Source organism: Papio anubis, chromosome 17 (assembly GCF_008728515.1).
Source record: "Papio anubis isolate 15944 chromosome 17, Panubis1.0, whole genome shotgun sequence".
NCBI lineage: Eukaryota > Metazoa > Chordata > Mammalia > Primates > Cercopithecidae > Papio > Papio anubis.
Window position 1 is genome coordinate 11117217 of NC_044992.1, and position 22279 is coordinate 11139495.

A 22279-nucleotide genomic window follows, 5' to 3' on the forward strand; every position below is an offset into this window, starting at 1 on the left:
GCTTGATCTCCTCTCCACGCAGCCCATCAGTAAGCCACTGCGCTCCACGGTCACACTTCAGCGCTCCCAATACACCAGGCACACACTAAGTACGAGTGTCGGCTGGTGTCCTAGCAACAGCGACGCGACCCCGCCCCTTCCCGCTGTACCCCTCCTACCTTATTAGCCTGGAAGGGGCGGGACCAGGGGCCAGTGCCCAATAGGAAGGGAGCAGAGGAGGGAATCCTGGCCGCGTCCTCGTCGCTAGGGAAACCGATGCAGCTGGAGGCCGCGCGCCATGCTGGGCGCGGAGGAGCGGGCCGCGCTCGCTGAGGAGAACGCTGACGGGGAACCCGGCGCCGACCGACGACTGCGACTCCTGGGGACCTACGTGGCCCTGAGCCTGCGGCCGCCTGCGGGCGCCTGGGAGCGTTGTGCGGGGACTGCCGAGGCGGAGCAGCTGCTCCAGGCCTTCCTGGACCGCGATGCTGCCGAGGGGCCGCGGCCGCTGCTGGTGGTGCGGCCCTGGCCCGGGGGCCTGGCGGTACGACCCGGGCTGGAGGTGAGACCTGAGTCGGGCCCGGCTGGCGCTAAGGGCCTTTTTTTCTTGCGCACCGGGCCCGAGCCTCCAGGGCCCGACAGCTTCCGCGGCGCAGTGGTCTTCGGGGACCTGCCCGCGGCACCTCTGGAGCACCTGGCCGCGCTGTTCTCTGAGGTGAGGCTGGGTTAGTGTCCCGGCGCGGCTAAAGCTGGGTGTGGGGGAGGGGAGGAGGAGCCTTAAGGGACGGAGGCGGGGCCAGAGGGGGAGGGGCGAAGCTGCAGGGGAGGTTCAAGGGGCGGAGTGATAGGCAGAGGGGCGAGGCTATGGAGGGAGCACAACCGGGAGGCAAGTTCTTGAAGTCAGGAAGAAAATGGGATGGGGCTAGGGACGGAGTTGGGGGGTTCCGGAGGGAGGGATCTGGGTGGAGGCCAGGCTAGAATGAGAATGGGAAGGGGCTTAGGCTTGGGTCAGTCTGGGTCTGGGTTCCAGCCAAAGTCAGGGGAAGTGCCTGGAGAGTGCCTAGGTCCTGACTACTTTCAAAATCAGCATCTCTTAATCTGTCCTGTAAATTGGAAAGGTCTGAGGAAGATGGGAAGTGGAGAACAAGGAGGCATTTCTGATGGATCAGTGGGGTGGAAGGAGGTGAATGGCTATAAACAGTGCCTACTTCTGGAGAGCAGTTAAATGGGGTGGCGGGGGGTAGTGATTTGCTTTTGATTTTCATCTCATTCATTCATTACCAACCGTTTAGCAAAGGTCAGCCCTGTGCCAGCATAAGAAGTTGGGCGCCCATTTGGAAATGCCCAGCAGGCCTTTGGAGGAGCCTGCCTGGAGCTCAGGGAGGAAGGTGGAGATGTGGGTCATGAGTGCTTTAGTGGCACCATAGCAGAAGCTTAGAGAATGTAGAAGATTTCAGGAGGGTGCTCTGGAGAGATTTCTGGGACCCTTAGACCTTTCTGGAATGGGAGTAAATTGCCCTGCAAGTCACGCCTGTGTGCTTCTGGAGACTTGATGCCCTGGACCCTGCAGGTTGTGAAATAAGGATGGGCGGAATACTGGCTGTATGATGTTTCAGGTGATAGGTGCTATAGGGAATATCAAAGAACTATTCCCACCCATGAAATGCTTACTCCAAGGAGCTGAAACATATGTAATAAATCATATATTCAAAATTTTTCAAACTTTTAAGACTGGGGTGAGGGTAAGGCTTACCTAAAAGTTGGCCCCACTGCTGGATCCAAGTGCTGGAGTCTCCCTGCTGTGTCAGGTGTAAGCCCTTTAGATGGTGTATCAGGAGGCTGTGGGGAGGTGAAAATTCCAGAGAAGGTGTTGGATAGGTAGAGGAGGACACAGAGGGCCCAGGGAAGCTAGATCTGTCAATAGATATGGAGGTATTTCAATATTTTAACAAACAGAGCCGTCTTGCCACTGTGCATTGTCTGAAAGCCATCCCGCTGAAGCCTGAACTTAGATCAACTTCTCTAATGAATGTTGATGATGGAAAGTACTTTTGGCTTCAGAGGAGAAAGACAGCCCATGCTGTCTCCTGAACAATTAGAAGAATTCAGATAAGTAGAGAGCAAGGTAACTAACTTTCAAGATACTGAGAGCAGACTGAACAAAGGTTCAGAGACAGGATTTAACCTAGTGTATGTGGGAGACAGAAGGCCCGTCTCAGAGTTGTGTCATGGCTAAGCAAAGTAGTCCAGCAAGCAAACATAATTTTGAAATAATGAAAATTCTCAGATGTCTAAGAATTTTCATTGGTGCATTGAAAGAGATTGGAGACAATGTTCATCAACAGGGGACTGGGTGACTGAATTATGGGCCATCTATACAGTGAAATACTTTGCAACTATTAAAAGGAATGACTGATATGGAATATTCCTTTTTTTGAGGCAGGGTCTTGCTATGTTGACCAGACTGGTTTCAAACTCCTAGACTCAAGTGATCCTCCTGCCTTGGCCTCCCAAAGTGCTGGGGTTACAGGTGTGCGCTACCATGTCCAACTGGAGTATTCCTTAGGGTAATTTTTTCCTTGTGGCAAAAAAGCACGTGACATAAAATTCACCCAACAATTTCCAAGTTAGAGTACAATATTGTCAACCACATATGCATTTTTGTGCAACAGATCCTCAGAACTGCCCCATCCAGCATCACTGAAACTCCACACACACCCAACAACCCACACACCGCTCCCCTGAGCTTGTGGCAAGCACCATTCTACTTTCTGTTCCTATGAACCTGAGTCATCATATCAGTGAAATCATGCAGTATTTGTTCCTTGTGACTAGCTTATGTCACTTAGAATAATGTCCTCGAGGTTCATCCATATTGTCGCTGCCTATCATATGCGGGATTTCTTTCTTTTTTAACAATATTCTATTGTATGTATATACCACATTTCTAAAAAATGTATCCATCATAGATACTTAGGTTGTTTCTGTCTCTTGGTTTTTGTGAATAATGCTGCAATTTAAGATAATTTTTTAAAGAAGTGCAGAATTGCATGGATTTTATGCTACTGTTTATGTTTAAAAAAGAAAGAAGGGGAAGAAGAGAGAAAGGAAGGAGGAAAGGGAGGGAAGGAGGAAGAGAAGACATTCTTTAACAGTAATCCACAAGAAGGAGAAACAGTAATTGAAGTACGGGGTAGGTGGAAGATTTACTTTCCACTGTGAACGCTTTTGTACTTTTAAAATTTTGCACTATTTTAAAACCTAAATAATTTATTTTTAAAATACCTCAAGTCCTTTCCTTGCATTTCTCAAAGCTCGTACCAGTAACTTTATTCCACTTTCTGTCCATCCATCTACTCTTATTCCATACCCTGAAGTTGATCCAGTGTCTCTTTCAAGGCTTGCTGGCCTCCCATCTGCTAAGCCCTCTCCTTCCGGCCCGGACCTCCTGTCCACCCCCTCTCCTCTCTCTCAGCACCTTGTAATCAGCTTAGTAGTCTCTGATTACCTGCTCCCCTTTTCCTTCCACCTCCCCAGGCAGCATCCTACCTGACTGAGAGACGTCTTCCTGCCTTGTGTGTAGGGGGTAGGATTGAGGGTGTTGGCTGAGAGAAAGCTATAATTTTCATATTATTTTTATTCCATTCTACTAGTACAAGGTAAAAAAGGAAAATGTGCCTAAGAAATGCTTGAAGGGAAGAATTAACAGAATTTAGTAACTTGTTCTCCTACTTCCTTACTTCCTCCTCCAACCACATCATTCACTACTGCCAACTTATTTCTCCTAGCTCTGAAACTTGGATTTTTTTTTTTTTTTTTTTTTGACTTTTTGCATTTTGGAGTGTGAGCATAAGATTTGGAATCTCACAGACCTAAGTCAAATTCTGGTTAAATTCAGCAGTGTGATGTGAGCAGATGTGCTCACTCTGCCAGGTCCAAAACTGTCTTGCAGGGTTGCTATGAAATTTAGACATCGTATATTAGAACACCTGGAATAGAGTGTCACATTGCAGGTGTTCCATAAAGGATGAGAATTCTTATCACTCTCCATCCCGTTTAAAATCCTCCTCACCCATCTGATGGATCCTTGTCACTTTGCTGTAACCCATCCTGGCTCCTCCTGGAGGACGCAGCTGCATTTCCCCCACAGCCTTTCTCCTTCTGAGCATGGAGCTGGAGCAGGTGGCCTCCTTGTTCCTCCTTGCCGCTATAGATCCACATCAAAAAGCCTCCAATTTCAATCTCCTGTCATCAAAGGACATGACTCACTCGCACTGCTGCATCCTGTAGAGATGGTGCTACCGTTGCGTGTGTATGATTTTGCCTCTCAACTCACTGTGACTCTCCCCAACATTACTTCTAATACGTGGTTATTTCCAAAGACATATGAGTGATCCAATCACTTGGCCTCTGGGTTCTCTCTATCTTTGTCCTCCAGTGATCTTGTCCTCCTCCTGATCATAAGCAGCACCTCCCATGGCCATTTCCAGACCTTGCATTCCCAACAACCACCAACCTCATTATCCAATTTTATGCACCTCCTTCTCTGACCATTACTCCCATCTTTCCAGCTCACTCCCTCTCATACCCTGACTACAACAGTCCTTTGATCCTGCTGGGAGCTCCAATCTCTTGGCCTTGGCTCCTTCCCATTGGCCCTGGCCCATGCCCACAGCCTCTTCTCTTACCCAATTTGAGTACCGTGCTCCTTCATGATCTTCATACCCTTGCATCAGCTCCTGATGTACTGGCCTCTACCTCACCGCGTCATACTCAATTGGTGCAACCACAATCCTGGTAAAACCCAGCTCTACATACTTCATACCTGCACCCATTAAATTAAAACAGACCAGAGAAAAAACCAATGGGCTCCTCTTTAAATGCACGACCTCGAACCCCTAAGTAGACCTTTTATGTTTCCCAGCAGACATTCTATATTTTTGTTTCTATTCCAACTATATTTTCTTGCTCTTTTAGATCACTATTTCCCAACCTGAGGAACAATTTGAAAAGAAAAATCTTTCTTCTCTCAAATGTCCAAAACCTCCTCTCAACCTCACTCTGAGATGCTCTTGCTTCTTTCTTGGTTTTTTAAGAAACGGAAATGAGAATACCATGTCCACGAACCCTTATGTCTATGTTGACTGCAGCATCTTTCCTTGTATCTTCTGCCATCCTGTCCATTGCTAGAGGTGAACTGTTTGTGCTGCCCTCTGATGCCAACCCTAAGGCTGAAACTGCTGCCTGTGCTCTGAATCCCACACATTCCTGAGGAGATCGTTCTAGCAATTTCTTCTTCTCTCCTGCATTCCTATTTTTTTCTCCTCTCTGCTAGATTATTCTCATCAAGCAAAATGCTCCTTTCATCCCACCAGCTGTCATCCCATGTTTATGACCCCCTTCATAGCAAAATTCCTGGAATGTGTGTCTCCTCTTGGTGTCTCATTATTTTCCTGTTTTATCTCATCCTCACTCATCAGACTTTGGTTTTCACACTTCACAGAAGAGGAATAAAATAACGTGTCAATGTTTCCGATGATCTCCACTTGACAAAATTGAATGACCCTGAATCAGTCCTCATTCGGCTTAACCTGAGAGCCGCGTTTCTCATAGCTCACGATCATCCTTTCTTCCTGGAAGCACTTTCTTCTTTGGGCTCCAGGACACTAGTCTTCTGGTTTCCTCCTATCACCATGGCTATCACCAGTGATGGTGCCTCCTCTTCTTCCCCACTTCTTCTTTTTTTCTTTTTTTGAGATGGAGTCTCACACTGTCACCCAGGCTGGAGTGCAGTGGTGTGATCTCTGCTCGCTGCCTCCTGGGTTCAAGCGATTCTCCTGCCTCAGCCTCCCGAGTAGCTAGGATTACAGGCACCCGTTACCAGGCCCAACTAATTTTTGTATTTTTAGTAGAGACAGGGTTTCACTCTGTTGGCCAGGCTGGTCTCAAACTCCTGACCTCATGATCCACCCATCTTGGCCTCACAAAGTGTTGGGATTACAGGCGTGAGCAACTGCGCCCGTCCTCTTCCCAGCTTCTTAACACCAGAAGGCCCTACAGCTCATTCCCTGGACGTCTTCTCTTCTGTCTCTATACACCCATTTTCTTGGGGGCTGTCATTCAATTTCAAAGTTCCATAAGCCATTTGTATCTTATACCTCCCAAATTTGTTATCTCCAGCCCTCTCTTCTCCTCTGAACTCTCAACTAGCATATCCAGCTGCCTACTCAACATCTCTGTCTTAAAGTCCAGTCGAGATACTACATTTTAACATGTGCAAACACAAGCTCCTGATCTTCTCTCAAGATCTTACTCCACCTTTACTCCTCCCCACATCAGTTGACAGCAACTCCATTCTCCCCATTGTTCAAGCCACAAATCTTAGAGTCATCCAGATCCTTTTTTTTTTCTCTCGCGACTCCTAAAGCAATTTGTTAAGACATCCTACTGACTACACCTTCAAAATTTGTATGAAATCAGGTCATTTCTTACCATCTCTACCACTACCCCCAGTGCCACGCCACTGTCTTCTGTATTATAGCACCAACTTGCTAGGTGGCCTCATTTTCCACCTTTGCCCCTTACAGCCTATTATCACAGCAGCTTGGTTGATCCTACTCAAAGCAATCTCAGCCTATGGCACTCCTTTGCTCAAAACTTTCAATGATGTCCATTTCTCTGAGAGTAAAAATCAAAATCTCACAGGCAAGGCTGCATGTGAATTGACTCCCTTTACTCACCCCTATTCGTCTTTGGGATCACTCTGTCCCCATTTCCCTTGCTTCCACACTGCTCCTTGATCACACCAAGCATGCTTCCATCTCGGGGACTTTGCACTGGCTGTTCCTTCTCCCTGCAATATACTTCCCCCAAGGATATGCAAAGCAGTACCCCTATCCTTCCAAGCCTTTGTTCAAATCTTATCTTCTCAGTGAGGCCAACCTCAACATTTATAATTGCAGCCCCTCCACCCCACACTCCTGATTTCCTTCACATGCTTTATCTTTATTCACAGAACTTACTGTTTCTTGACTGTCTCTCCCTTAGAATATAAGCTTCATGAGGTCAGAAATGTTTGACTGTTTTGTTCACGAGTGTATCCTCCTAGCACCTGGAAAAGTACCAGCACATAACAGATGCTCAGTAAATACTCATTGAATAAATGAATGAGTAGTTTTTTGGGTTGTTGTTGTTGTTGTTGTTTTGAGACAGAGTCTCACTCTGTTGCCCAGGCTGGAGTACAGTGGCGTGATTTCAGCTCACTGCAGCCTCAACCTCCCTGGCCTCAAGCAATCCTCTCACCTCAGCCTCCTTAGTAACTGAGACTACAGACATACACCACTACAACCAGGCAATTGTTCTATTTTTTGTAGAGATGAGGTCTTGCTATGTTGCCCAGGCTGGTTTCCGACTCCTGGGCTCAAACAATCTGCCCTCCTCAGCCTCTCAAAGTGCTGGGATACAGGCGTGAGCCACCGCGCCTGGCTATGAGTTGCTTTTCACTTCATAGAGAGTTCACATTCATTATTTTTCTGTCACTCAAAGCCCTTAAAAATCCCACCCACAACTATTCCTTTTTCTTCAGATAGTATACATTCAGTTATTTGATAAACATCTTGAGTGCTTTCGATATGCCAGATCCTAGAGAGAACTGTGACTATATAAAAATTAAATAAGATAGAGTCCCTGCCTTTGAGATCCTAGGAAAATTCCAGTTCATCCTGTTTCCCAGTTAGGACTTCTGCCGTAGGTCCAAATGGTTCTTTCTTAATACGAATGTGATGAAGCTTTATTTGTAAACTTTCCTTCCTTTTTGAGCTCCCTTTACTGATTGTCGTAAGTTCCCAGTTCAGTGAATGTTTCCAGACAGACCAGGCAAAGACCATCCTCTAGAATCTAACATGCTGGGTCCAGGTATTCTATTTCACAGCCACTGGGGCTTATTGATCATGAGTCATATGAGTTCATATTTCCTTTTGATTATTTATGTATTGGTAGCTTTCTCAACACATTATATGAGCATCTGTTTGTCTTTCTGGTATTCTCCTTCCATCAGTTGTGAAATTTTGACAGTCAAAGATTCCTGATGAGTTGTACTGACAACTTTCTCTTTTTTTTTTTCTTTTCTTTTCTTTTCTTTTTTTTTTTTTTGAGACAGAGTCTTGCTCTGTCTCCAGGCTGGAGTGCAATGCTGTGATCTCGGCTCGCTGCAACCTCTGCCTCCCGGGTTCAAGCTATTCCCCTGCCTTAGCCTCCTGAGTAGCTGGGACTACAGGCGCATGCCACCACACCCGACTAATTTTTTGTATTTTAGTGGAGACAAGGTTTCACCATGTTGGCCAGGATGGTCTCGATGTCCTGACCTCGTGATCCGCCCGCCTTGGTGTACTGACAACATTCTAAGTTACTGGTAATAGAAACTTAATTTAAACTATCTTGGAAAGTTCAAGAGCAGCTTGATTTAGGAGCTCAAACAAAGTTACCGGGACTTAGTCTTTCTCCATCTGTAAGCACTCTCTTCTCCATATTAACTTTATTCTAAGGCTGTATTGGTTGGGAAGGTGACCAACAAAAGCTCCACACTAGCAGAAAAGAGAAGGTATCTCTTCTGTGAAAAGTCACATAAGACACTTTGGCCTGACTCTCACTGGCTCAGATTTGGTTCCATTTGGTTCCTATGGATTTGGGGATGAATACTGGAAAAAGGAACTGTGTTGGGTGGCCAGAACCACCTAACGTTCACCCTGAAGATGGATTCAAGATCGTCAACTTTGCTTGCCTTTTCAAGCTGCCCCTCCTACCACCTGCAGACAGAAGGTCATATTTATCTGTATGTGTCCTACTTTTTTGCCTCTGGCCTTTGTGACTATTTTAATCACCTCCTATTTACCCCATTGATGAGGGAGGGATTCCTGCCCAAGAGTAATGGAGGTGGCTAACCATACAACACCCGACATAGGACAGACACCATTGACAGCAGTTTATCAGTCAATATACTCACAGCTCAGCCGAGGACACGGAGCCATGCAGAGCCACACCGGGATTGCTCTTGGGAACAGGCTGAACGACAAGGGGTGGTGGAAAGCACACTTTGTATTAATAGGATCAAGAGGGTGTAGTGGTCCCTGGATCTCATTGGGGGATGCAATTGGCTGGTTTAAATCCCTCCACCAGCTGGCAGGGAACTGAAGTCTGCTTTTCAGGGATAAGCAGTAACTGTGCCTGGTCCTCTGGATAAAGAGTTTTTTGTTTTTTCTTTTTAATTTTTTTCTGAGATGGAGTCTCACTCTGTCACCCAGGCTGGAGTGCAGTGGTGTGATCTCGACGCACTGCAACCACCGCCTCCTGGGTTGAAGCGATTCTCCTGCCCCAACCTCCTGAGTAGCTGTGATTACAGGTGCCCGCTACCATGCCTGGCTAATTTTTGTACTTTCAGTAGAAATGGGTTTTCGTCATGTTGGCCAGGCTGGTCTTGAACTTCCAACCTCAGGTGATCCACCCGCCTCAGCCTCCCAAAGTGCTAGGATTACAGGCATTAGCCACCGTGCCTAGCCGATAAAGAGTTTTTTGGCTAGAGGACTTTATCCCCAGGAGAATGGGAGGAAAATTTGTAAGCAGACTATTCAAGGGCCTCCCCAATTTATCAGATGTCAAGGTCATATATAATGTTCGACCCTACTATTAGGCCATCCAGCACAGTGACCTGCAAAAGGTTGTATATAGCTTTATAAGCCTTTTCCAGATGAGGCTTGCTTTAAGTTCTCAGAAGTGGAACGCCTGCCTTTCTTTCCTGTGCACCTCTGTTCCAGGTTGTTCTACCCGTCCTGGCCAATGAGAAGAATCGCCTCAACTGGCCCCACATGGTATGTGAGGATGTCAGGCGGCACGCCCACAGCCTCCAGTGTGACCTCTCGGTTATACTTGAGCAAGTGAAGGGAAGAACTTTGCTGCCTCTTCCAGCAGGCTCAGAAAAAATGGAGTTTGTGGATTCCAAAAGTGAATCAGTGTAAGTACTGCCAGTCTGGCCATATGGGCCTCTGAGATACGGGAGATGCTGGTTATCAGAATGTTTTCCTTACAACTTGTCTGTTCCTGACTCTGCACATCTCCTCGTTCTGCACACAAGCCTACTGCCTGCTCTGTTTGCCGACACCCTCAGACTGTGGACTGTGTGTTTACCCTGGTTACTCCCTGGCCCAGCCACCGCATGAAGTCTTCCAAGGCTATTACAGCAACATGGCCTTTTTTTCCGTTCAGAATCATTTCAGGGCTGAGCGCAACCACGCTAACTTTCGGCATTTTGCTTATCAAGATAGTGTCTCATCATTGGCAAAGACCCAGGTCCAGTCTGGGAGGCAGGCACACACAGAATCTTTCAGCAAAGCTGAAGCTTTCCAGCATTTACTCTTCCCAGTGTTTACTCAGTGCATAATGTCACAGAACTAACGCTGCTGACTCTTGTTACAGTTCCAGACCCTCCTCCCCCAGCAGCTGAAGACTTTACACGTCCTGAGGAATTTTTTTTTGTCTTTTTTCAAGTAGTAACAAATCTGGCTTTGTTGGGACCTGGCTTTGTTGGGAATTCATGCCTCCTGCCCCTGAGTGGGCGTTAAAACCCCAGCTTCGTCTCCTTTTAGAAGTTAAATCCACCATCAGCTTCTGTTTACCATGCTGACTTTCGAGTTCTCTTCGTTTCTATCTCTTGGGAATTCTCTTCCCTTTTCAAGCCGGGCTGCATATATAAATATTAATAGTATATTTTGTTATATTTTATTCAGCATCTCTATGTACTTGTGGCAACAGATAGCCTTCCTACATGAGCTCGGTCTACCACACTGTCAGGAGTTTCCCAATGTATTACTGTCAACATTGTGTACTCAGGATCCATTATTTGATCCAAAGAATAAGTAATGCATGCAACAGTAATGCATGCAATGCATTATAAAATACAACAATGTACTTTATAATGAGTTTTTTCTATCGGAAGTAATTTCCTACATATGCAATTTGAAGTAATTTCCCGGTTAACTGGAAAACTTATTGTGGTTTAATAAAGACATCCAATCTTCAAAATAAATAAATTCCAACTACCCCTTTTCTAGTCCCTTTATATTTTAACTTACTAACATTCAGTGTGTGTTTATAATCATTGCTGAATTTATCTCGGTTTGTTCAAGTTTGATAATTTCCCAAAAGGCTGGATCATTTTAGGGGAAGTGGGTGTCTTTTTCCTTTAATACCTTCCACAATCACTTGTGCCATATCATTTCTCAGCTAATATAAATTTAATTTAATTAAGTGGAAGTGGGTTTCTGACATAAAAATGTGAACTGTATGTCCTCTTTCTTTGTCATTGTGTCCTTGGTTCTTTGCACGTTATCATTTTCAGTTAAGACTGTGAAAATAATGACCAAAATGTATTTTTAAAAAGTTAACCACTTCCAAATATAGCTAAGTTACTTTCTTTAGAAGTTGTATAAGGGGGAAAGTTTGGGAATTCTATTCTTCACTGGAAAAATGACGACCAAGTGAAATCATGATGGTGGTATTCAGGTGGCTGATTGTCAGCCTTGTGAAGGAGGAAATAACCTATTTCCTCTTGCTGCAGAGGTCAGAACTAAGACCAAGATGAGGAAATCACAGGGAGGTACATATGGTTCAGTATAGAGACAAACGTTCTCTTTGGTAGAGCCAACCTACTGAGAAATGTGCTGCTTTGTGAAGTTGAGAGCTTGCTGTCACTGGTAGGATTCAAGCAAGCATTGGGTGGTCATCTGAATGTTTTCTGTCCAAGGTGTTCCTGCATTCGCAGGACAACGTACTGGCATTCAAAGTTCTTAAGCTGGTCTTCAGAATACTGATGAGCCCTGAATCTGTGTGAAAACATGTATATACACACACACAAGCTTTTTTTTTTTTTCTGGAGAGAGGGTCTGTACTTTTCATTGACTAGTCAACAGAGACTATTATCCATAAAAGTTAAGAATGCATGGGCTAGATGAAATTTCTCACCTTTTTTTTTTTTCACATTTGGGATTCTGTTTTGGGGTACACCCAGGGTTATTTTCACGTTTCAGGGTTTTTGTTGTTATTGTTGTTGTTGTTGTTTTGTCTTTCACAGCTTGGATTCTATAGATAAGTCGGTCATCTATGCCATTGAGTCTGCAGTGATCAAATGGAGCTACCAAGTCCAGGTGGTACTGAAGAGAGAATCTTCCCAGCCACTCTTACAAGGGGAGAATCCCACCCCTAAGGTGGAGTTGGAATTCTGGAAGAGCAGGTAGGCAGGAAGGCACATGCTGGAACTCTGGGGTGAAGATGTCTTACAGAGACTAAAGCTAGAGCTTGCCTGGGTTAAGCCACCATTGAGCCTGTTCTTCCCTGTAGGTATTTCACGTCATCACTGAGGGAGACAGCTCTGTGTCATTGGATCAACAGAGTTTTTTGATAGACTGGGAGATGCACACTTTCCCCCAGATTCAACAGTCATTTTCCCTTTCCTGGGCTAACATCAGTATGTCTTCTCACATTTTTTCAAAGGCTCTTTGGACTACATGTAAAATTAATCAACTCTCTTTAACATTTTTCTTCTAAGTTGTCTGCTCCCTTCTCCTTGAACAGTTGAGGCCACATGCACACACCTTTTGTAAAGTTCTGAAGACGGAGGGGTTTGGGGGAGTTGGCTGCAGTTGCCTTTCCTGTGCCCCGGCTCATCACTCATAGGGCTGGAAAGTTCATCATCCAGGATGTTTGTCCAGAAAGGCTTCATTATTGCTCCTGCTCTTGCTTATTCCGCCTCGTCCTCCCTATGTCTTCACTCCTATTTATTATTGTGCTGATAAATCCTTTACTCAAAAGGAGACAGACAGATGTTAGAGGCAGATGTGTCTGTCCTCACATGGAATGAAGATTATCGGTGTCACATGACCAGACATGCCTGTAGGGCTCCAGCCTTTTGTCTGTACCACCCTGCTGAGATGCTCCATGCTCTTGCCTGGCTTCTGATCATTCTGCTGACCTACTGCAAGGCCCTTCTCTTAGCACCCTTGCTCCAATAATGCCTCTCTCACCCTGACTCAACCTTACTGCCAGAGCTAATGACCTCCAGCTGCCAAGCTTTTTGAGCCACCAGATGGTCACAGCAGTGTTTCCTGGAGCTGCCCCTTTTAACCCATGTTCCCAGCTCAGGCTTTTGCCCTCACTGTGCTGGGAACAGATGTCCAGGCTGTTTGGGCTGGAGCACAGCCTCTGTAGAAGCACCCTGAGGCAGGGCTCCTCTCTTTCTGTGTGACGATGGGCCGTTACAGTGTGACTGGCATTTCCTGATGCTTACCTGGATTCACCCTTCTTCCTGATATTGCAGGTATGAAGATCTGCAATACATTTATAATCAACTGAGAACAATAAAGGTGAGGGGCATGGCCAAGCTCCTGGACAAGCTTCAGAGTAGCTACTTTCCAGCTTTCAAAGCCATGTACAGAGATGTTGTTGCAGGTGAGGACCAGCAAGTGTTTTCACAAATGTGTTTGACTCAAATTTACTGTTGAATGATGCATTCACCTCTCTCTGTCTGAATTCAGCAACTTCAAGTCCTTATAAACTTCCAACCCGACACAAACTAGCATGGTGACAAGAACACCACATCTAGATACAGGAGAGCAGCTAAACAGAGCTATGCTGTTTGCAGTTCCACTGCTGTAGGGCCTTGGGCAAATTCACCTAGCTCCTCTGAGCTTTAGTACGTGTGATGGTTATAGAGCATACACTTCTACCCACTTTTCGAGGTCCATCCATGTGAGATTATACAGGTGGAAGAACTTATTGACTGAACACGGCAGTGTTCCTGGAGCTGCCCCTTTGTGTCTTTCAAACACTGGGACCACAGGACATACAGTTCTGGGGTGGCCATTATGGAGCCTGTGTGATCAACTCCAGTGTGGTCATGGAAGTCCATCTGTCCTAATCAAGGACTACCCTTGCAAGACAGCCTGACCATGCCTTCCAGGACCTGGGATTATTGGCTGGAACCCCTCATTAACTAAGTGCTTGTACCTGCGTGGCACACTGGGAACTCCTGGGTCTGGTCAATGGTCTCTCTGGGCACTGTCTTCAGGGTCTGGAAACTACTAGAAGAAAGTTCTTCCATCAGACCTACCTACAGCTGCTGCTTTGCACTGTAAAAATGCGTGTTGTTATCTCTCACCTCTGGAATTCAGGTCCCTCCACCTTCGGCTCCTTGAGAAATCTGTATTCCATTTCTGGCTCCATTCTGCATTTTCTGTTCCTACCGTCAGATGGGACTGCAATTTTTCTGGCCATTTGAGCACCAGGCAAGATCCACTCTTATCAAAATTGCCAAGCCAGCAAAGTCTATGATTAGAAGTAGGTAAATTTTTTCAGGACTCTCTCTCCCTTCCTTTGGGGCACTGTGCATCTTCTCCCTTTTTCCTATGAAATCTCCTCTTTGCTCTTCAGTGTCACAGGTCAAAATGTGCTTTTAAAGGTCTTTGTCATTTCACATAGTCAATTTTTAGGCATTCACGTAGCTCCTTTATATGTGCTGTACATATGTACAATCTGTAGCACTGTATTGCTTAATATTTTTCTCTACATTGACTCCCAATTTAACCTAACTAGACAACATGAAAACTTTAAATCACTGCCATAAATGGAAAGCTGGTATCATTTGCCAAAACCAGGGCTATTACCATTTAACTTTTTTTTTTTTAGACAGAGTCTTGCTCTGTTGTCAAGCTGGAGTGCAGTGGTACGATCTCAGCTCACTGCAAACTCTGCCTCCCGGGTTCACGCCATTCTCCTGCCTCAGCCTCCTGTGTAGCTGGGACCACAGGCGCCCACCACCAGGCCCGGCTAATTTCTTGTATTTTTAGTAGAGACGGGGTTTCACCGTGTTAGCCAGGAAGGTCTTGATCTCCTGACCTCGTGATCCACCCGCTTTGGCCTCCCAAAGTGTTGGGTTTACAGGCGTGAGCCACTGCGCCCAGCCTGGTTGCCAAGTTTCTATGTCCATCTGTGCTGCTCTAACAGAATACTACAGCCTGGGTAATTTATAAAGAGCAGAAATTTATTTCTCACAGTTCTTGAGGCTCAGAAGTTCGAGATCAAGGCGCTGGCAGGTTAGGTGTCCGGTGAGGGCCTGGTCTCTGCTTCCAAGATGGCGCCTTGGTGCCACATCCTCCAGAGGAGAGGAACTCTGTGTCCTCACCTGACAGATGGTGGAAGGGCAAGCCAGCCCAACTCTATGTGAAGCCTCTTTGATAAGGGCCTTAATCCCATTCATGAGGGAGAAGCTCTCATGGCCTAATGGCCTCTTAAAGGTACCAACTCTTAACACCATCACATTGGCCATGAAATTTCAACACCTGAATTTTGGAGGGGTCCCATTCACACAGCAGCAATTAAGGATGTGTGTAGGTGGATATGTGTGCAAAGGAAGGCACACAAAGAAGGGCTGGCTGGAGCCAGTGCGCACTGGTTTGCTGTGGCTCATGAAGGGCTGCTGTATGCATTGTTTTAACCCTTGCACCCCCATTCTCCCAAGCAGCACTCAGCGAAGTCAAATCGGTAACCTAGAAATGGACATGGTAGGAATACTGGGAATATTTACACCATAGAAATTGGCATATGCTACAAATAAACATGTTTGTCCTCAAAGAGTCTGTTGTTAAAGACTTTACAGCCAACCACTGGAGATCACTATGCACTTTGCTATTTATATTTACATTCTTTAAAAAGATATGAGCCCAGCTGGGCACAGTGACTCATGCCTGCAATCCCAGCACTTTGGGAGGCTGAGGCAGGCAGATCACTTGAGGTCAGGAGTTCGAGACCAGCCTGGCCAACACGGTGAAACCCCGTCTCTACTAAAAATACAAAATTAGCTGGGCGTGGTGGTGCATGCCTGTAATCCCAGCTACTGGGGAGGCTGAAGCAGGAGAATAGACTAAACCCAGGAGGTGGAGCTTGCAGTGAGCCAAGATTGTGCCACTGCACTCCAGCCTGGGTGACAGAGTGAGACTCCATCTCAAAAAAAAAAAAAAAAAAAAAAGGTATGAGCCCAGCTCGCTCTCTCACTCTTCACACGCCTTGTTATCCAAGGATATTGCATCCTGGGTAGGATGGTCAACCCTTTTCTCAAGTATTGTGCTCTTAAAAATCAAGGCAGTGCTAATTGGTATAATTAAAAGAGACTGTGATTTTTGAAAAGATTTCAAAACAGGGTATCATAAAGAGAAAGCTCCTATAGCATGACAGTCTCAGCCTCTTTTCTCTCAGCACTTACAGAAGCAAGAGCAGGCGCTCATTAGAATGACTGTTGGATTCTGAAATCCCCCACCCTAATACAGCGGTTCTAATATTCACCATCAGCTCCTCCTCTTGAAAATCCCTGCCCTAATCAATTTACTGTGACATTTGACTTTGCAAAAATTTGATTCACATACTGCTTTCCACAGCCTCATTGGGGTTGTAAAGTACAAACATACACATCAACATATTTTTGTGTATGGTGAGCCTCCATGAAGCCGAGGGTTCAATGTAATAAACTGTGAGTCGTCTTCCTTTTCCTCAGCTGGATGGGATTGTTTGTTTCATGGGAGGGCCCTGGGAAAGTTATTTAGACCTTAATTTCTTCACTTATAAAGTACTAAAGTACCAAAACTGGCTTGCAGGGCTTTCTGTGAGATGGTAAATATCTCATAGACAGGAAGTGGAACAATTCCCGGCATATTGAAACTGCTTGCTAAATAGTGTATATTTCGAGTTCCCTTTAGGATGAATGCAGAGCTTCATCCACATACTATCACCTAAGACCACCTACTCTCATATGATACCACCTGATTATCTGCCCAGGACAGAACTAGCCTTTATAAACTCGCCCTTCCAGCTTAGTTTGTCCAGTGACCTTTTGCATTCCCTCTAAGTTGCTATGCAGATATTAGCTGCTGGATTTCCTAGTTTCCCCTGTCAATCACCACAAGACGACTGGTTAGATGCCCCTTTCTTTCCTTGGTTGTATTCAGAGGAGATGGTAAGAGATTTTCCTGGCTTTGAAAACCAGCAGAACCTTGCCATAACCCATTTATGTTATGTCTCTATGCTCTCTGACTTTTTATTATTATTAATAATAATAAGACTCTTTATTAGTGAATATTCATCAGAGCCACCACCATTTATCAAAACACCTGCATTGGTCCAAGCACTGTGCTAGTTGTTTATAAAGATTCCTGTTGAACTGCCTTCAGCCTTCACAAGGACTCTTTAAACTGATTACAGCTCGGCCTATTTTTGAGGCTCAGGGAGGTTAAAACGTGCCCAAAGTCATACCATTGCCAAGTGTCTAGGCCAGCATTTGAAGGAAAGTCTTTCTGATTCTAAAACTTGTATCGTCTCAAAGATAGCAGCAAAGTAATTGGCAAATATGTACTACCTACCAAGCACCAGATGGAGGCTGGGAGGGCCAGGGAGAAGTCCATTTAGAGGAATGTTACAAGAGAGAACTCTTCGGATCATTATCCTAGTTGTTCAGGGCTCTCCAGTTTCCATATTTCCTCATAAGAGCTAGGAAGTTTTCTGGAACCAGGCTTCTCTCTGCTTTCTCAGTTCAGGGAGAAATTGTACTCGTTGCTTTGCAGATCTTTTACTTCCCAGGGACTAGGGCTCCACCAGGTGGGTATTAGGCTCCAGATGGGAAGGGTTGACCATCTCCAATTCCTTCCAGCTTTAGCAGAGGCACAGGACATCCATGTGCACCTGATACCGCTCCAGCACCACCTGGAAACTCTAGAGAATGCAGAATTTCCGGAGGTGAAGCCCCGGCTGCGGCCCCTGCTCCACGTGGTCTGTCTGATTTGGGCCACCTGCAAGTGCTACCGCTCCCCGGGGAGGTTGACTGTGCTGCTCCAGGAGATTTGCAACCTTCTTATCCAGCAGGTGGGCTGCCCGGGGATGCCCAGCAACTGCTCCCTGGGGGGTGGTTGGCATCTAGTCACAGGAGAGAGACAAGTGTCCTTTTCTCTGGGCGGGGAAATAATTATGTTCCAAAGAGTTCTTACACTTGAATTACAGTATTTTACTCTCAGAAGCCAATAATTTACAAAGACATTTCAGTAATATTAGAACACTTGAGCCATCCTGTCTTCCCTTCCCCTCTGCCTAAGAGGAGATAAGTGGGGGTGGTGAATTTGAACCTCCTTAGTGAACTATGAAGAAGGACTGGTAATGGAGTCAGCAGCAAAGCCTAAGCAGTAAAGCGTGCAGCCTCTGATGTCAGGTGACGTCAGGTGATGCTGTAACAATCCCTGGCTTTGCCACTTGGCAGCCAGTATACCCCTTGTGTGCCAGGACAAGTCACTTCCTGTTCTGTGCCTCACTCCCCTCCTCTGTACAATGGTGAAAACAAAACACCTTATCTCTTTTTGGGTTGCTGGGTGATTTGTGGCTTCAATGTGACAATGCATTTGCCCTGCACATGGTAAGATCCTGGTACCCATAAGCTATTGAGAAGCAGCTTCTTAGATTATGCACTTCATGCTCCTTCTTCTTAGGGACCCTTGTAGCACCAACCAGGGCAGTGTAAACCTTGAGGAGTATAACTTCAAAAAGAACTAGAGAGCCAGGCGCGTTGGCTTATGCCTGTAATCCCAGCATTTTGGGAGGCCGAGGCGGGCAGATCATGAGTTCAAGAGATCGAGACCATCCTGGCCAACACGGTGAAACCCCATCTCTACTAAAAATACAAAAATTAGCTGGGTGTGGTGGCACGCACCTGTAGTCCCAGCTACTCGGGAGGCTGAAGCAGGAGAATCGCTTGAACCTGGGAGGCGGAGGTTGCATTGAGCCGAGATCGTGCCACTGCACTCCAGCTTATTGACAGAGCGAGACTCCATCTCAGAAAAAAGAAAAAAAAAAAAAGAACCAGAGAGCTTAAGGAGGTTTGGGTGATCTCTCCAAACCAGTTTCTTTTTCTTCTAAGGGGCTGTGTCTCTGAGAAAATAACGAACAAGCTTAATAAGTAACTAAGAATAACTAACGTCTGTGGGGTACATTGCAGGCTGCAAAATCCTGTTACCTTCATGATTTCCATCAATCATCAGATAAACCCTGCAAGATGGGCAGGGAAGGTCTTATTATTTATTATATTCTTTAAAGATGTGGGCTGCAGTTCAGGGAGGTTAACTGACTTGCCCAAAGACACCCAAACCAGGACCCCAGCCCAGGCTGTTTGACTGCTTCTAGGCTAGTGCCTTTCCATTACTCCATGTTTATCAGCCAGAACTCTTTTCGTTGAAAGTGTAAGAAAACCCAAACCAAAAGTAAGAGCAAAAGAAGAAAACATATTGGCTCATGTGCCTTGAAAGTCTAAGGTAAGCCTGGCTTCAGCCCTGACTTGCAATGTGGCCTTAGATGATGTCAGCCAGACACAGGGACCCACCCTGTAGTGGTGAAGGTGGCTGTCCCTATAGCTCCAGCTTTTCAGTTTTCCAGGTGTAAGCCTCTTCAAGACAGAAAAAGAATTATGGTCCAAATAATTCTTGCACTCGAATTACTTTACTATTGAAAGCCAATAAGTCACAAAAGAACACCTGGGAAAGGGCACCTGCTCCAGCCCCAGCCAGCCCAACAAAGTCTTATTGTGTTTCCTTGTCTCTGGCTACTTGCCCATTCCTGAGCCCATCACTGTAGCTTCAGTCACTAAGACTATTTGGCCAAAACCCAGGTCTCAGTCCACATGTGGAATGGAGAGCGAGGTCAGATGATTCCTCTCTTATCCCCATGAAAAATGTTACTTGGGCAATGATTCAGTTCAGAGTTGGTGTTGCAAAGTTACAGGATGTCTGCACCTGCTCATTGATACTAATCTGTTTGTATACCAGGCCTCTCATTATCTCAGCCCAGAAGACCTGCTGAGAAGTGAGATAGAAGAAAGTCAGAGAAAACTGCAAGTGGTCTCAGACACTTTGAGCTTCTTCAAGCAAGAGTTTCAGGACAGAAGGGAGAATCTCCACACTTACTTCAAAGAGAACCAGGAAGTCAAGGAATGGGATTTCCAGTCTTCTTTGGTCTTTGTGCAATTGGATGGCTTCCTGGGACGACTGCACGTGGTGGAGGTGAGTGTGCTCCTCACGTCAGACTCCCAGCCCCAGACAGAAAGAAGCGGTCCAGGGGTCCAAAAAGTGGAATAGGAAAATGCACAACACAACCAGATAGCCAACCCTCCATCAGCTGGAATAATCCGTAATAAAGGTTCAATTGGCCAGCACAGTGGCTTACGCCTGTAATCCCACCAGCACTTTGGGAGGCTGAGACAGGTGGATTGCTTGAGCTCAGGAGTTTAAAACCAGCCAGGCCAACATGGCAAAACGCCTTCTCTACAAAAAATACACACACACACACACACACACACACACAAATAGCAAGGTGTGTTTGGGAGGCCGAGGCGGGCAGATCACGAGGTCAGGAGACCGAGACCATCCTGGCTAACACGGTGAAACCCTGTCACTACTAAAAATACAAAAAATTAGCCGGGCATCGTGGCGGATGCCTGTAGTCCCAGCTACTAGGGAGGCTGAGGCAGGAGAATGGCCTGAACCCCAGAGGCGGAGCTTGCAGTGAGCCAAGATCACACCACTGCACTCCAGCCTGGGTGACAGAGTGAGACTCCGTCTCAAAAAAAATAGCCAGGTGTGGTGGTGTGCACCTGTAGTCCCAGCTACTTGGGAGCCTGAGGCAGAGAATTGCTTGAACTCGGAAGGCAGAGGTTTCAGTGAGCCAAGATTGCACCATTGCACTCCAGCCTGGGCAACAGAACGAGACTCTGTCTCAAAAAAAAAAAAAAAAAAAAGAGGAGGAAGAAGAAGGAGAGGGAGAAGGAGAAGAAGAAGAAATTGTTTTAATAAATAGTTGTTATTGGGATAGATCATCACATCACATAATAGTGGTTCTAGTAGAAGTTTAGGAAATCCTGATCATAGACTCGCTTAGGAAGAAGGCCCAAGGAATCAATGAACTAATTCAATTGGTTTGCAAATTGCCCATAGCTTTTGAACTTGGTTTCAAATAAACTCTGCCTAGAAAGACTGACACTGAGCAAATCTTGGTCAGGCTGACCATTCCCACAAAGCTGGCTGCTTTGAACTTCTCCTCCTCCACTCCCCAATCTCCAAGGCGGCTCCCCAAAGTCCAAAACGAATGAGTCCCTGTGCAAAAGAAACATGACTTTTGCTCAAAGTTATGTCTTTCCCTCCATTATTTAAAAATAAATATGAGTTTTAGTTGAAGTACTAGGGTGAGAAGACATGATTTTTCTTTGGATTGTTTCAATTCTCAAAACCTAATATGTTTAACAGGTCTCTCAACATTTTACAGCTATGTGTTTGCTGATTGGACTTGGAAGGGAGGGTAATGGGCCTCATAAAATGAAATACAGACTTAAACTAAAATGGATTTGAGAAATTCAGGATTGAGTTTAAGATTAAGACAAGAGGCCGGGCGTGGTGGTTCACCCCTGTAATCCCAGCACTTTGGGAGGCTGAGGCAGAGCGATCACTTGAGGTCAGGAGTTCGTGATCAGCCTGGCCAACATGATGAAACCCTGTCTCAACTGAAAATCCAAAAATTAGCTGGGCGTGGTGGCATGTACCTGTAATCCCAGCTACTCGGGAGGCTGAGACAGGAGAATTGTTTGAACTCAGGAGGCGGAGGTTGCAGTGAGCCGAGATCGTGCCATTGCACTCCAGCCTGGGTGACAGGGCAACATTCCATCTCAAAAGAAAAAAAAAAAAAAGACAAGAGCCAAAGGGACAGAGAAAGATCGAGAATCATATGTCCAGCTCTCTTGAGCAGGTTTGGAGGGAAGAGAGATATGCTGGGAAGAAGCTGTGATGAACAGAGCAAACCATGGGAGGACAAGGACAGGAGAACATAAGATTGGATCTGTTATCCGTTCAAAAAGAATTGGTTCAGCATAACCATGTGCCAGGCACGGAGCTAGGAACTGAGATACAAAGATGACTGAAATGTGGCTTTCCTGTAAGAGGCTGGTGGACCTGCAGCCACCATAGGAGAAGGAAGACAGACTAAAAGAGGAGATCCGGGAGGAAAGACACAGAATCAGGAAAGTGGGATATATTGAATGCCATCATAAAAGTGAGATTGGGCTGGGTGCAGTGGCTCATGCCTGTAATCCCAGCACTTTGGGAGGCCGAGGCAGGTGGATCACGAGGTCAGGAGTTCGAGACCAGCCTGACCAATATGGTGAAACTCTGTCTCTACTGAAAAA

The 22279-nt window shown here is 45.9% G+C and overlaps 1 protein-coding gene across 1 annotated transcript in view; it reads left to right on the forward strand.

Moving 5' to 3' along the window:
* The first annotated feature begins 220 nt into the window (after positions 1-220).
* The window catches only part of DNAH9 (dynein axonemal heavy chain 9), a 381289-nt gene continuing 359230 nt past the window's right edge, over positions 221-22279 (forward strand). Inside the window, exons 1-6 of the mRNA XM_003912358.5 lie at positions 221-694; positions 9789-9985; positions 12101-12259; positions 13343-13473; positions 17720-17931; positions 19875-20108. Coding sequence (XP_003912407.4) covers positions 278-694; positions 9789-9985; positions 12101-12259; positions 13343-13473; positions 17720-17931; positions 19875-20108 — 1350 coding nt within the window. The 5' untranslated portion in view covers positions 221-277. The remainder of the gene's footprint in view (positions 695-9788; positions 9986-12100; positions 12260-13342; positions 13474-17719; positions 17932-19874; positions 20109-22279) is intronic.